At 40.3% G+C, this 16,971-nt stretch overlaps 2 protein-coding genes and 1 long non-coding RNA gene across 5 annotated transcripts in view; 1 reads left to right on the top strand and 2 right to left on the bottom strand.

Moving 5' to 3' along the window:
* PCYT1A (phosphate cytidylyltransferase 1A, choline) overlaps window positions 1–10,474 on the bottom strand; it is an 80,002-nt gene extending 69,528 nt beyond the window's left edge. The window contains exon 1 of the mRNA XM_055129283.1: window positions 10,447–10,474. The gene's annotated coding sequence lies outside the window, so the exon portion shown is untranslated. The remainder of the gene's footprint in view (window positions 1–10,446) is intronic.
* The window catches only part of LOC129402497 (uncharacterized), a 92,263-nt gene that overhangs the window by 13,833 nt on the left and 61,459 nt on the right, over window positions 1–16,971 (top strand). The gene's annotated exons all lie outside the window — the stretch shown is intronic.
* DYNLT2B (dynein light chain Tctex-type 2B) overlaps window positions 1–16,971 on the bottom strand; it is a 34,216-nt gene that overhangs the window by 11,421 nt on the left and 5,824 nt on the right. Inside the window, exon 3 of the mRNA XM_004618729.2 lies at window positions 10,447–10,516. Within this exon, the coding sequence (XP_004618786.2) occupies window positions 10,447–10,516 (70 nt within the window). The remainder of the gene's footprint in view (window positions 1–10,446; window positions 10,517–16,971) is intronic.

Here is a 16,971-nt window from a genome sequence, read left to right as displayed (position 1 = left end):
AGGAGTAACCCCTGTGCATTGCCGGGTGTGACCCAAAAAGAAAAAAAAAATTCTGTTCGTAATTGTGCCTCAAAATCAAGTGCCTTGGAATCAGCTTAACTAAAGAAATGAAGGATCTGTGCAATGAAAACAATAAAACACTACTTTGAGAAATAAAAGAGAACATGAGGAAATGGACACATATATCCCCTGCTTATAGATCAGGAGGATTAACACTGTCAAACGGCAATATTCCCCAAAGCATTATATAGATTCAATACAGTCCCTATAAGTATACCCAAGACATTTTTCAAATAAATACATAAAACACCCCTGAAATTCATATGGAACAATAAACCTCCATGAATAGCTAAAGTAATCACTGGGAAAAAGAAGATGGGAAACAACCTTCCCCAATTCAAACAATATTACAAAGTGGCAGGAAATAAAACAGCATGGTATTGGAATAAAGACAGACCCTCAGACCAGTGGGATAAAGTTGAATATCCTGAAACAGACCCTCAAATATACGGCCACTTCATCTTTGGTAAAGGAGCAAGAAATGTGAAGTAAAACAAGGTAAGAGTCTTTAACAAGTGGTGCTAGGAAAACTGGACAGCTACAGGCAAAAAAAAAAAAAAAAGATCTCTTACACCAGGCACAAAAGACAGATCAAAGTGGATTAAAGTCCACTATTATCAGACCTGAATTCATAAGGTATATGGAGGAAAATGTGGGCAAAACCCTCCATGAAATTAAAGTTAAAGGCACTGACCAATCAAGCTGAAGCAAAGATAAACAAATGGGACTATATTAAACTAAGAAGTTTCTAGACCTCCACAGAAATAATGACCGAGATACAAAAACAGTCCGTGGAATGGGAAAAAGTATTTATCCAATACCCACCTGATAAAGTATTACTATCAAAGTTATATAAAGCACTGGTAAAGTATTTATTCAATACCCACCTGATAAAGTATTACTATCAAAGTTATATAAAGCACTGGTATTACTTTACAAGAAAAAACATCCAACCCCATCAAAAAATGGAGAGAAGTGGTAAACAGAATCTTCCTCAGATGAAATACAAACGACCAAAAGGCACATAAAAAAATGCTCTACATCGCTAATCATTAGAGAGATGCAAATCAAAACAACAATGAGATAATGAGATATCATTTCACACCATAGAGACTGGCACACATCAAAAACAATAAGAACAACCAGTGCTGGCAAAGATATGGGCAGAAAGGAACTCTCATTTATTGTTAGTGAGAATGCCAACTGGTTCAGCCTTTTTGAAGACAATATGGACATTTCTCAAAAAACTAGAAATTAAGCTCCCATTTGACCCAGCAACACCACTCCTGGGAATATACCCTGGGCAACCCCCCCGCAAAAAAAAAATATAGCAGAAACACCATCTGCACTCCTTATGGAGCACTATTCACCATAGCTAGAATCTGGAAACAACCTGATGACTGGATAAAGAAACTATGGTATATCTTACACAATGGAATAATATGCAGTTGTTAGGAAAAAATAAAGTAATGAAATTTGCTTATAAATGGATGGACATGGAGAATCATGCTGAGTTAAAACAAAACAGGAGAGGGACAGAATGATTGCACTCATTGTGGGACATAAAAAAAACAGTATGAGACTAATACCCAAGGACAGTAGAAACATGGGTCAGAAAGATTGGTGCACAGTTGGGAGCCTGCCTCAGGAGCTGGGGGAGAAGGCAGCTGGGATAGAGAAGGGACCACTATGGCAATAATAGTTGGAAATACCACTCTGGACAAGAACTGCGTGCTTAAAGTAGGTAAAGGAGCAATCATGATCACCTCTCAGTATCTGTATTACAAACCATAATGCCCAAGAGGGGCAGGTGGGTGGATGGAGGAGAGTGAAAGAGAGAAGAGAGAAGAGAGGAAAGAGGAGAGAGCGCGCTAGCTCATGAGGCAGGCTTCCAACTGTGGAGCAATCTTCCTGGCCCTTGTCTCTGCTGTCCTTAGGTGTTAGTCTCATTATGTTACTTTATATTCCACAAATGAGTTGGGAGGCACTTTTCTTCTCCCCTCTACCCCCCACCGATTTTTTTTATAGTAGCCACATCCAACAATATTGGTGGGAAGAGGGCTGGTGCCACATTACCTGTGACTCTTGGCCCAGTCCTTGGGTCTGATAGTTGGGTACTGGGGCCCATCAGTATGCTCTTCACCAGGGGGCTAGGGGTCAGGCAGTACCAGAAATAGAAATCAGTCACTATTACTTGAGCTACCATCCTTGGTTACAGGAAACTGTATTAACAAAACTATGAAGCATAAAGTTTAAAAGAACATCATCTTAAAATTAAAAAAAAAACACATCATCTGAGTACTTCAGGTAGACTTATTTTAGCATCATTAGAATTAAGGTGGGAACATTCAAAAAGAACAAGAGTGGAGTGGAGTGATAGCACACGACTGGAGTGATAGTACATCGGGTAGGGCACGTGGCCGACCCGGGTTCAATTCCTCCACCCCTCTCGGAGAGCCTGGCAAGCTACTGAGAGTATCTCGCCCACACGGCAGAACCTGGCAAGCTACCTGTGTCTTATTCGATATGCCAAAAACAGTAACAAGGCGCTGGAGCAATAGCACAGGGGGTAGGGCGTTTGCTTTGCATGCATCCCAGCATCCCATATGGTCCCCTGAGCGCAGCCAGGGGTGATTCCTGAGTGCATGAGCCAGAAGTAACCCCTGTGCATCGTGGGTGTGACCCAAAAACAAAACAAACAAACAAACAAACAAAAAATAGTAACAAGAAGTCTCACAATGGAGACGTTACTGGTGTCTGCTTGAGCAAATCGATGCACAATGGGATGACAGTGATACAGTGATATTATAGTCACATACTATAAATCCACAACTAATACACAGTGAAAATTTGAAAACATTTCTTTGAATCTGGAATTAGGGCCAGAAATATTGTTCAATGAGTTCAAGCATGGGTTTTGCATACCGAGGTTCAACCCCTGACACTGCATGGTCTCCCAAGCCAGGAATAGCTCCTGGTGTTGTCCCTCCTCCCCCAAAATTCAGGAATAAGACAAGATTGTTGCACTCTCACCATTTCTATTTAAGAGCTATCAGACAACAAATTAAAGGAATGCAGTTTGGAAAATAAGTTACATGCTCATTATTTTCGGGTGTACATAATAATTTTTATACACAAATTATTTTCGGATATACACAAAACCATAACTCTGCTTAAAAGCTGAAAACAATAAATGAGGAAGGCAAAATGGCTGGTAATAAAATCAATATTAAAAAAATTCTCTTGCACTCCTACATGTGAATAACTACAAAACAAGAAATTGAGAAAGTAGTTCAATTTACAATTTCATCCAAAAGAAGGACTGGAGCAGGGCTGCAGTGATAGTACAGCAGGTAGGGGTTTGGCTTGCATGCAGTCAACCTGGGTTCAATCCCTGGCATCACATATGGCCCACCGAGCACCACTAAGAGTGATTCCTGAGTGCAAGAGCCTGCAGTAAGCCCTGAGTATTGTCAGTGTGAACCCCCTTAGGTCCTCCCACAAAAGGAGCTGGAGCTACAGTACAGCATGTAAGGTGTTTGCCTTGCACATGGCCAATCTCAGTTTGATCCCTGACAACCCATATGGTCCCCTGAGCCCTACCAGGAGTGATCCCTGAGTGCAGAGCCTGAGCATCGCCGGGTGTGGCTCAACAACAACAAAAAATTCATCCAAAAGAATTAAATATGTACAGTAAGGGTAATGACTCAATGGACCTTACAAGGAGGAAACCTGGGTTTGATCCCCCGCACTACTGGAAGAACACCCAACCCCTTCCCCTATTCCCCCACCCCCACCCCCACCACCTCAGGTAAAGCACAGAACCCAGAAGTAGCCCCAGCCCCCGAACTCCACAGGGTGTGAACAAAGAAGAAAAAAAATGTAGCAATAAATATAATGAAAGGGGGAAGAAATTAAAAGAAATTATGAGTGGTAGGCTATATATCCAAACTGTAGAGCCAGTAACACTGAAAGGAGATTCCAACCACAACAACTAAATGTAAAAATGTGCCTGATAAGGAGAAAGGCTGGAGGGTAGGGGTGTGGGTGTGGGAGGGAACCTGGGGACATTGGCACAAGGAATTTGACACTGGTGGTGGGCCTGATGCTGGAACATAGTATGCCTAAAACTTAACTATAAATAGTTTTATAAATCATGGGGTCTTAATAAAAAATAATAAATACACTAAGGGGTAGGCATTCCATATACATAAATCGGGAAATGTCATATAATAGGTTCATTTTACCAAGAGCATAAATAGATTTATGCAATACAAACTAAAATCCAATGATATATTTGAATAATCAACACTAAAGTTCATATAAGTCATTAAATACCTTGGATAACTAAAGCAATACTAATAGGAAAAAGGAACTAAGGAGACATCATGTTCCTGATTTTAAACTGTAGTCCAAGGAAGTATAAGAACTGTAAGGCATGTAATAGACAAATAATGAAAACAGAACAGAAAACCCAGAAATAAACCCACACATACACAGGTACTTAATCTATGACAAAAGAGCCATGATCCTATAAAAAGAGAAAATCTGTTCAAAAAGTGGTGCTGAGAAAATTGGACAACCACATGCAAAAGAGGAAAACTAGATAACTGGAGTAGGCAGGGCACTTGCCTTGCATGTGGCTGACCCGGGTTTGATCCCAGCACCCCATATGGTCCACTGAGCACCACCAGGGGTGACCCCTGAGTTCATTGAACCAGGAATAAGCCCTGAGCATCACTGCATGTGACTCCCAAAACGAGAGCAAGCAAAATAAGCCCCCAACTGTAGATTACTCCAGATTACTCTCTAATTTCATATACAAAGAGATTCAAAATAAACTCCTAGAAGCAACAGACTTGTATAGTAAAGTTGCAGGCTATAAGATCAATACATAAAAGTCCATGGCATTCCTATACATAAATAACGAGAGAGAAGAAAGCGACATGAAAAAAGCAATCCTGTTCACAATTGTGCTCAAAATATCAAGCACCTCGCAATCAGTTTAACTAAGGAGGGAAAGAAGTTGTATAAAGAAAACTACAAAACGCTACTTCAGGAAATAAAAGAGGACACGAAGAAATGGAAAGATATCCCCTGCTCATGGATTGGAAGAATTAACATTGTCAAAATGGCAACACTCCAAAGCACTGTACAAATTCATTGCGATCCCTATAAGGATACCCAATGACATTCTTCAAAGAAATGAAGCAACACTCCTGAAATTCATATGGAACAATAAGCCCTCACGAATAGCTAAAGCAATTCTTGAGAAAAAGAAAATGGGAGTAATCAACCTCCCCAACTTCAAACTCTACTACAAAGTGGTAATAATGAAAAGAGCATGGTACTGGAACAAAGGCAGAGCGACAGACCAACGGAACAGGGTTGAATATTCTGAAGCCCCCCCATATATGATCATCTAATCTTTGATAAGGGAGCAAGAAATGTGAAGTGAAGCAAGGAAAGCCTTCTAAACAAATTGTGCTGGCAAAACTGGACAGGTATATGCAAAAAAATAGGCTCAGCTCTCTACCTATCACCATGTACAAAAGTCAGATCAAAATGGATTAAAGACCTCAACATCAGACCAGAATCCTTATCGTACATTGAAGACAAGGTCGGCAAAACCCTCCACGACATTGAAGCTAACGGTATCTTCAAAGATGATACGCAACTGGCCAAGCAAGTGAAAACAGAGATAAACAAATGGGACTATCTTAAAATAAGAAGCTTCTGCACCTTAAAAGAAACAGTGACCAAAATACAAAGACAATCTACAGAATGGGAAAGGATATTCACCCAATACCCATCCGATAAGGGGTTGATATCAAGGATATACAAGGCACTGGTAGAACTCCACAAGAAGAAACCATCCAACCCCATCAAAAAATGGGGTGATGAAATGAACAGAAACTTTTTCAAAGAAGAAATCCGAATGGCTAAGAGGCACATGAGAAAATACTCTACATCACTAATATCAGGGAGATGCAGATCAAAACAACAATGAAATATCATCTCATACCACAGAGACTGGCCCACACGCAAAAGAACAAAAGCAACTGGTATCAGCATAGATGTGGGGAGAAAGGGACTCTCCTTCACTGCTGGTGGGAATGCTGACTAGTTCAGCCCTTTTGGAAAACAACATGGACAATTCTCAAAAAATTAGAAATTGAGCTCCTATATGACCCAGGAACACCATTCCTGGGAATATATCCCAGAGAGGCAAAAAGGTATAGTAGAAATGACATTTGCATTTGTATGTTCATTGCAGCACTGTTTACAATAGCCAAAGCCTGGAAAAAAACGAGTGCCCAAGAACAGATGACTGGTTAAAGAAACTTTGGTACATCTATACAGTGGAATACTATGCAGCTGTCAGAAAATATTAAGTCATGAAATTTGCATATAAGTAGATCAACATGGAAAGTATATTGAGTGAAATGAGTCAGAAAGAAAGAGACAGACACAGAAAGATTGCACTCATATGTGGAATATAAAGTAGCAGAGAGGTACAAGCTTGCAATGATGCAATTTCTGACAGAAATTTCTCTGGACTTAGTTACTAAAATACTAAAATACAGAAATCCAAAACCATGTGGCCACTATTGCGGCCGCTCAACCTTATATCTCTTCATTCTCAGCAATGGAAAACAAATTATCAAATGCTTCCTTTTCAGCAGGTCCGACTATGGGGGGAGAAACTCCAAACAATAATATTGAGTTTTTTGGTTGAAATATTGAATGTAATCAAATTAAAGTGAAAGTAAAGTGAAATTTATCAGTTACACGGGCGGGGTGGGGGTGGGGAAGAGGTATACTGTGATTCTTGTTGGTGGAATATGTGCACTGGTGAAGGGATGGGTGTTCAAGCATTGTATAACTGAGACTTAAACCTGAAAGCTTTGTAACTTTCCACATGGTGATTCAATAAAAAAATAAATTGAAAAAAAATAAAAAAGAAACTTTGGTACATCTACACAATGGAATGCTATGCAGCTGTTAGAAAAGATGAAGTCATGAAATTTGCATATAAGTAGATCAACATGGAAAGTATATTGAGTGAAATGAGTCAGAAAGAAAGAGACAGACATAGAAAGATCGCACTCATCTGTGGAATATAAAGTAACAGAATGGGAGACTAATATCCAAGAGTAGTAGAGATAAGAACCAGGAGGTCTGCTACACAGCTTGGAAACTGGCCTCACATGCTGGGGGAAAAGGCAGCTGAGACAAAGAGAGGAACACCAAGGAGAGGATGTTGGGAGGATCCATTCGGGTTGAAAGATGCGTGCCAAAAGTAGACTATAGACCAAACATGATGGCCACTCAATACCTCTATTGCAAACTACAACACCCAAAAGGAGAGAGAACAAAAGGGAATGCCCTGCCACAGAGACAGGCTGTGGTGGTGGGGGATGGGGTTAGGGTGGTGGGAGAGATACTGGGAACATTGGTGGAGGAGAATGGGCATTGGTTGAGGAATGTAAACGATCACTGTATGACTGAAATGCAAACATGAAAGTTCATAAATTTGTAACTGTACCTCAAGGTGATTCACTAATAAAAAATTAAAAACAAAACAAAACAAGAAACAAAGAGATTCAAAATAAAGAATTGGATGTAAGAACCTAAACCATATAACATATGGAAGACAACATGGATGAAATGTTCCATTTTATCCATTATATTTATCTTTTTGGTTTTAGGGCCACACCTGGTGGTGCTCAGAGATTATTCCTGGTTCTTTGCTCAGGGATCACTCTTATTCAGGCTTAGGGGACCACATGGGGCACTGGGAATTAAACAGGCTCAATTTATACAAGGAAAGTGCCCTACCACTGTACTATCACACCAGGTCCTACCTGGTATGTTTTAAGAAGAAATCTAAAGCTTAGTTTTGCTTTACAAAAAATTTTTTAAAATGGAAGGAAGGAAGCTGAGGAGAGGGGAGTGGGGGAGGAGAGGGGAGTGGGGGAGGACAGTAGAGGTTGAGAGGGGAGGAAAGGAGAGGTGAAAAGAGCAGGAAAGGGGAAGGACAGACAGATGGACCCGGGGTGGAAAATGAATTGGAGAAATTAATCAGTAAGTGCTGATAAGACTTGTTAAGTAATTCCTACATACAAATTACAGTGCATGCCATAATGAACAGTATTCGTTAAATAAGACAATAAATCTTTTGGTGAAGAAAAAGGTAGTTCGTTTTTCCCTTGCATTCACCCAACACCAATTAGACCCCCAGCACCTGTCTTGCATGTAGCCTACCCCAGATAGTCCTCTGAGTACCATAAGGAGTGAATTACCCCAAGCACAGAGCTGGTGTGGCTCAAAACCAAAAATACAACTAAAAAATAAAGGAGAAAGAGAGAACATTGTAGGTCAGGGAGATAAGCACTTCCTTTTTAAGAATGAGCCCTAGGTTTGATACTGGGCACTACATGATCCCTCAAGCACTTCGAGGAGCCCCCAAGCACAGCGCTGGGAGTAGCCCCCAGGAACCAAAGGTGTGGCCCAAGGAGAGAGAGAATTCTATAGTTCTGAGTCAAAAGAACTAGATAACACCGTGAGACAGAAATTAAGGATAGGTTGATTTAGGGAGAAAGAAAAAAAAACGGAATTTTATGTGAACATGTTGAATCTGAGGTGACAGTTAAGTTAAATTTTTCAATTTAATATTTACAAATAAAACCCACTATCTTTTCTCAGCGGGTAGGGCGTTTGCGTTGCGCGCAGCTGACCCGGGTTCAAGTGAGCTACCGAGAGTATCTCGCCCTCACGGCAGAGCCTGGCAAGCTACCCAGGGCGTATTCGATATGCCAAAAACAGTAACAAGTCTCACAATGGAGATGTTACTGGTGCTTGCTCAAGCAAATCGATGAACAATGGGATGACAGTGACAGTGATCTTTTCTCATGCTTCACTTTTTCTCACTCTGCCCTTAAATCATTCATTTGTTCTGTTTTCAGTATCTATTAATTTGTTTTTATGTCATTATATCTGATCATCAATTTTATATCTTCATGTTGTGTACATGAATGAAATCACTGTATTCCTTCAATAACTTCTCAATCCTTTTGTGGTGAGATATCTTGGAGCCTGCAAACTAAATGGCAGAAGGCAGATGGTAATGTGAATACTGGTAATCAGAAGACTGCATTTTAATAGTCCAATATCAGCTAGGTAATTTGGAGCAAATCATACTCTTAAGTATTATATATAAAATGAAAGGACAATGCTAGAAAAAATATGTATTTCCTTTCAGATTTACCTTTCTTTAGAAGTTCTCAGTGATAATAGCTGCAAGTTACTTTTTAATTCAACTTACATGTCAACACTTTTTTATGAAATACTATACTGGGCACTGTTGAAAAGAGAGCCTGAGATTAACACTTCGGATAAGAAACACTCATTTTAAACTTGCCAACACATAATCGACAGTTTGAAGTCATAAAAATGAAAGAGCTCGGGGCTAGAGCAATAGCACAGCGGGTAGGGCATTTGCCTTGCACGAAGCCGACCCGGGTTCAATTCCAGCATCCCATATGGTCCCTTGAGCACCACTAGGAATAATTCCTGAGTGCATAAGCCAGGAATAAGCCCTGTGCATCGTCGGGTATGACCCAAAAAGAAAAAAAGAAACTCTTTGAAAATGCACTGAGAAGAACAGAAGAAGAACTGATGTCTGAAGGATGTTCACAGCTGGAAATGGGAGGTGAGCAACAGATCAGTGACAAGAAGAATAATCAGGCAGAAAAACTGAAAACAAGTAGGTAAGTGACATCAGTGCGAAAACCAAACCATAAAAACAAGATAAATTTAATGAAACATAAGCTCAAGCCAAGAACAAGAGTTAAGGGTAATTAGATTTGCTAATAAGGAGATCTCATTTAAAGAAATTAATTTAGGAGAACAAGAAAATCAAAAGCCGGATAATAAGAAATGTAGGTAGAAACATTGGTAAACCTATATGTTCTTACATATATATAAAGCCTATAAACTTATTACTCTATAGATAATATAAAAATGAATTTTTTTTTCTTTTTGGATCACACCCAGCAAAGCACAGGGGTTACTCCTGGCTCTGCACTCAGGAATTACTCTTGGCAGTGCTTGGGAGGCCATATGGGATGCTGGGACTCGAACCCGGATCAGCCGCATGCAAAGCAAGCTCCCTACCCCGCTGTATTATTGCTCCAGCCCCTAAAAATGAAATTCTTGTAGAGCTCATTCACTGCTGAACCCACTGGTATTAGGATCTTTTTGGTTCACAGCTGTATTTTGTAAAACTGCCCTTTCCTCTAAGTTTGCAAAGATCTAACCTTCCTGAATAGTCAAGTGGATAAAAACAGCAAGAGATAAAAATGAAACAAACCAACTACTCACAATACTCCTTCACCTCTTTGTTCTCCAATCACTACTTGTACCACCATTTTATATCGATCAAATCCCATTTCTAGAAAGAAAAAAAAATTATAAGCAAATGTCAAATTAATGCAGGCAAATCAGCCTAATTCACATAAGCAGTCTACAAACATATATCAAATAAACGTTTGAAATGATAAACGTGAGTCAGAGATGAAGACAGATTCTAATTATAAATTTAATATGAAATCTTAGAACTACAGCGATAGCACAGAGGGTAGGGCGTTTGTCTTGCACGCAGCCGACCTGGGTTCAATTTCTCCGTCCCTCTTGGAGAGCCCAGCAAGCTACCCGTGGCGTATTCGATATGCCAAAAACAGTAACAAGTCTTACAATGGAGACATTACTGGTGTCTGCTCAAGCAAATCAATGAACAACAGGACAACAGTGCTACAGTGAAATCTTACAGTACTTTAAAAAATATTCAATTTGTCTTATCGATTGAATGGGGGAGATCATTAGATACCTGCTGAGGGTGTTATATATATGAGCTAAAATAACTTAGATGAAGGTAAGGCGTTTGCCTTGCGTACAGCTAACCCATGTTTTGTTTTTAAGTTTTATTTTGCATTTAGAAATTTGAGGTTTTTTTCTTTTTAATAACTGCAAAAGAAATTCAGTCACACCTAATGATTAACAGAATGTAGTGCTGTATTATCTCAACAGAAACAGTGCAGATGTGGCATAATAAACTGTTAGTGAAAAAATACACTTTAGGGCACAGCATTGTATCACAAATTACAGTAGGGAGGAGACTTTGCAGGAGTTTCATCAAATTAGAGAATTCTGAGTAACTGTTATCTTTTAAACACAGCGCTTAAAAATGTATCAACTCTGTACACTCTTTTTCTTTAAAAAAGTGACCTTGTGTGTGGCATAGAAATGCTGTTTTATTGCTGCAGAGGTCAAAGTTCAAGGCTCGAGAGGTACAGGAGAGATACAAAGGTAGCCTTAGAAACTTGTTTTTGTTTCTGTAATGGCTAACCCTGTTTGATCCCCAACATCCTATATGGTCCACTAAGTACCACCAGGAGTAACTCCTGAGTGGAAAGAGCCAAGAGTAGCCCCTGAGCATTGCTGGGTATGTCCTGCACCTGCCAAATAACTTAGTTGGAATAGTAACATATTAATCAAATAGGACAGTACTATTATAAATATTAGTCTCTCATCAGATCTTATGTTCTTTTTTTTTACCCTGTCAGATAAGCCCTCAAGATTTGGATGTAATGACACTCTCTTAAATTAACAAAATTATAGGAGGGCCAGGCAATAGCTCAAACAATTGGAGCTCATGCATTACATATAGTAAGTTTGAATTTAATACTCAGTACAACGTCTCTCCAGTACCTCTGGGATTGGCACCCAAGCACTACACTATGAGTAGTCCCTTAGCCAGGCATTACCCTAAAGAAAATTATTATATTTTAAATTTAGAAACATTTTATTTTTTTACAGGCTTACAACTTTTTGTGCTTGTTTCAGTCATACAATACTCGACTACCCATCCCACCACCAGTGCCCATTCTCCACCACCGATGATCCCAGTATCCCTCCCACCCCACCCCACCTCTGTTGCAGGACATTCCCTTTTGTTCTCTCTCTCCTTTTGGGTGTTGTGGTTTACAATAGAGGCATTGAGTGGCCATCATGTTTGATGTAAGTCTACTTTCAGCACAAATCTCCCATTCCCAGCGGGTTCTTGAACCACACTTTGCCTGGTGTTCCCTTCTCTATCTGAGCTGTCTTTTCCTCCAGTGTGTGAGGCCAGCTTCCAAGCGGTGGAGTCAACCTTCTGGTACTTATCTCTACTATTCTTGAGTGCTAGTCTCCTACTCTGTTACTTTGTATTTCACAAATGAGTGCAATCTTTCTATGTCTCTCTCTTTTTGACTCATTTCACTTAGCATATTTTCCATGTTGATCCACTTACATGCAAATTTCATGACTTAATCTTTTCTAACAGCTTCATAGTATTCCATTGTGTAGATGTACCAAAGTTTCTTTAACCAGTCATCTGTTCTAGGGCACTTGGGTTTTTCCAGATTCTGGCTATTGTAAACAGTGCTGCAATAAACATTCGAGTGCAGATGTCATTTCAATTATACTTTTTTGCCTCTCCGGGATTTATTCCCAGGAGTGGTATTGCTGAGTCAAATGGGAGCTCAGTTTTCAATTTTTTGAGAAGCGTCCATACTATTTTCCAAAAGGGCTGAACCAGTCGGCATTCCCACCAGCAGTGTAGGAGGGTCCCTTTGTCCCCACATCCACGCCAACAGCAGCTGCTTCTGTTCTTTTGGATGTGTGTCAGTCTCTGTGGTGTGAGGTGGTATCTCATGTTGTTTTGATCTGCATCTCTCTGATAATTAGTGATGAAGAGCATTTTTTCATATGCCTTTTTGCCATTCGTATTTCTTCCTTGAGAAATTTTCTGTTCATTTAATTGCCCCATTTTTTGATGGGGTTAGATGTTTTCTTCTTGCAGATTCCAACCAGTGCCTTGTATATCTTTGATATCAATCTCTTACCTGATGGGTATTGGGTAAATATCCTTTCCCATTCCATAGGTTGTCTTTTTATTTTGGTCACTGTATTTTGTCACTTTGTATTTTGGTCACATCTTTTGTGGTGCAGAAGCTTCTTATTTTAAGATAGTCCCATTTGTTTATCTGTTTCCACTTGGTTGGTCAGTTGTATGTCATCATTGAAGATACCATTAGCTTCAATGTCGTGGAGGGTTTTGCCAACCTTGTCCTAAAGAAAATTATAGACTTCGTAGGAGTTGGGGAGACAAACATGAAAAAGAAAATAAAACTGTGACATATCAATTATTCAAAGAAAGGCATGCATAAGGTACATTAGAAGCACAGAGTTGGCAGGATGAACAGAACAGATTTGAGGATGTTATCAATGAATTTTGAAAGATGAAAAAATCATGAAAATTTGTTTATGATGATTTGTTACAGGTATTCAATACTCCAATACCAGTCCCACCAACACCAACCTTCCCTCCACCATTGTCATTTTCCCAGGCACTCTTCAAGCCTGCCCCCGTAGCACGCACATAGTTTATTTTATATTGCTTGTTACTAATAAATGGCTAACAGAATTATTAAAAAATATTTCCATAGAAAAAAATTTGTGAAAATTGTTATACCTCACCAAGAGGGCATAAAATCCTTGTCTGAGAGTTTACTAAGCTGTTTCAAGTTGAGCCTCTATGTTAATGGATTTTTAGTCAAGATTGGTTGGCTTCTATGTTACATCCCATTTAATCTGTTTATGTCAATCCAGAAAATCCAGAATATTTAACAGGGCAGTCTAGCTGGCGGCAGCTTTGGCTGTGGAAACAGCTGCCAGGCTTTGCTCAATGGGGAGCTGGCCTGTCCCCCTTGAGATCGCCCAGGAGATCTCAGCTGGGAATGAGTGTCCAAGAAATGTTTGTGGTTAGATGATCTCTTTCAAGATTTATAATTCTCTGGAAAATGTAAGCTGTAGGTGAGCTTACATGGTAGCGGCAGTCAACACAGGTTTGATTCCTGGCACCCCATAAAGTCCTCATAGCCCACCAGGAGTGATCCCTAAGAGCAGAGGGAGGAATAAGCCCTGAGCACAGCAAAACTACGTGTGGGCAAAAAACAAAAACAAAACAAAAGAGCACATAAATGACAATGGCATTGTGATAAATGGAGCCATAAGCAATTCTTCCATTCAAGTGTAGAAGGTTCTGGATCCTGGTCTGGTTGAGTAGCCTGCTTCCCTTTTAAGTGACCTTTATGGACCTTGATATTTTTATGACCCACACCCCACCCACCAGTGTCACAACAAAATCTTTTAACTCTCAGAAAGCTCCAACACAGCCTAGCATGTACATCCCAAATCATCACAGAAACTACCACACCAAAAACGAAGTAAAATTATTATTCACGATCACGAAATCCCGTTAATCATCAATTTCTCGAGCGGGCTCAATAACCTCTCTATTCGTCCTTTCCCTGAGATCTTAGAAGTCTCTCTCAACTCGGCCCTCCCAATGATGTTGCACTGGAGGCTCTTTCAGGGTCAGGGGAATGGGATCCAGCTTGTTACTGGATTTAGCATATGAATACACCATGGGAAGCTTGCAAGGCTGTCCCATGTGGGCAGAAAATTCTCAGAAGCTTGCCAGTTTCTCCCAGAGGGAGAAGTAGGCTACAAGATATCTGCTTCTGGGAGCTTGCTTTTAAGTCTCTGGATGTTGGCTGTTGATGGGATTACACACACCTTGGTTCCTCTGTCAGTACCTTCATGCATGAGGCCCGTCCGAACGTGTGGAGGGGCCTCATGCATGGTTGTGGCTAGGTTCCAGTGGTCTTCGGCCGCCGGGAGCTCTGCTCGGGGTGGGGAGGGAAGCTGGAGCCCATCCCCTCCAAGGGACCCAGGGAAGACAGCCAGGCATGTGGGCAAGAGATTCTCTGCATCGCTCTCTTCTGGGAGCTCACTTTTAAGTCTCTGGATGTTGGCCGTTAATGGGATCGCACACACCTGGGTTCCTCTGTCGGTACTTTCATGCGTGAGGCCCATCCAAATGTGTGGAGAGGGGCCTCGAGCATAGCTGTAGCTAGGTTCCGGTGGTCTTGATGTTTTTACAACTCACACCCTACCCACCAGTGTCACAACAAAATCTTTAACTCTCATAAAGCTCCAACACAGCCTAGCATGTACATCCCAAATCATTACAGAAACTACCACCACCAAAAACAAAGGGAAATTATTATTTAAAAAAAAGTTTATTGATCTTTTATTTTTTGCTCATCTTTGTCCATATCTAGCAGTACTCAGGGGACCCTATGTAGCGTTCCCCAACAAATCACACGTTAAGACAAACCTCGAACAGTCATATATAAGATAAGTACCCGATAGGCTATACTATTTCTCTGACCCGCACCCGACTCGCCCAGTTCTTTAAAAAAAATGTAGAAGGAGCCAACGATGTGACTGAGTGGTAGAGATGTTTTGCATCCATGAGGTCCTGGGTTCAATCACTAGGACTACATAGCACTGTCGTCAATTTGTTCAAACAGCACCAGTATCATCTCCATTGTGAGACTTGTTACTGTTTTTGGTATATCGAATATGCCATGGGTAGCTTGTCAGGCTCTATCATGCAGGCAGGATACTCTCAGTAGCTTGCCGGGCTCTCCAAGGGGGGGCGGCGGAATCGAACCTGGGTCAGCCATGTGCAAGACACTACCCAGTATGCTATCGCTCCAGTCCAGGACTACATAAAAAAGCTAAAATTAAATTTAAAAAAAAAAGTCTAAAAACAAATAATAAACTAGCAACACTCAAACTTGAGCGATATAAATACAGAAAGGAGCTATGTTCTTTTGTACCTTGAAATTTTTTAAGTTCTATAAAGGCCAATTAAAAAATTGTTCATTGCTGGGTTAAATGGGAGCTGAATTTCTAATTTCTTGAGAATCACCCATACTGTTTTCCAAAAGGGCTGAACCAGTCGGCATTCCCACCAGCAGTGAAGGAGACAACACCGGTTCCTTTTGTTCTTTTGGATGTAGGCCAGTCTCTGTGGTGTGAGATGATATCTCATTGTTGTTTTGATCTGGATCTCTCTGATGAAGAACATTTTTTCATGTTCCTTTTGGTCATTTGGATATCTTCTTTGAGAAAGTTTCTGTTCATCACCCATTTTCTGATGAGGTTGGATGTTTTCTTCTTGTAGAGTTCAACCAGTGCCTTGTATATCCTTGATATCAACCCCTCATCAGTTGGATATTGGGTGAATATCCTTTCCCATCCTGTAAACTGTCTTTGTTTTTTTTGTGGTGCAGAAGCTTCTTAGTTTAAGATAGTCCCATTTGTTTATCTCTTTTTCCACTTGTTTGGCCAGTGGTATGTCATCTTTGAAGATACCTTTAGCTTAATGTCTTGGATGGTTTTGCCAACTTTGTCTTTAATATACCTAACGGATTCTGGTCTGATGTTGAGGTTTAAATCTATTTTGATCTGACTTTTGTACATGGTATTAGGAGAGATCTGAGCTCATTTTTTGGGCATGTAGCTATCCAGTTTTGCCAGTACCATTTATTAAAGTGGCTTTCCTTGCTCCACTTCACATTTCTTGCTCCCTTATCAAAGATTAGATGATCATATTTTTAAGGGTGTGTGTCAGGATATTCCACTCTGTTCCATTGGTCTGTGGCTCTGCCTTTGTTCCAGTACCACGCTGTTTTAATTATTACCACTTTGTAGTAGTTTGAGGTTGGGGAAGGTGATGCTCCCCATCTTCTTTTTCCCAAGGATTGGGAAATAAGCCCCCCCTATTCGTGGGGGGCTTATTGTTCCATATGAATTTCAGAAGTGTTTGCTCCATTTCTTTGAAGAATGTCATGGGTATCGTTATAGGGATTGCATTGAATCTGTATAATGCTTTGGGAGGTATTGCCATTCTGACAATGTTAATTCTGCAATACCACTTCTGGGAATATA

This window comes from Sorex araneus, chromosome 2 (genome assembly GCF_027595985.1).
Source record: "Sorex araneus isolate mSorAra2 chromosome 2, mSorAra2.pri, whole genome shotgun sequence".
Classification (NCBI taxonomy): domain Eukaryota; kingdom Metazoa; phylum Chordata; class Mammalia; order Eulipotyphla; family Soricidae; genus Sorex; species Sorex araneus.
Note: the sequence above shows the minus strand (reverse complement) of the source record. Positions and strands in the feature narration are given on the sequence as shown.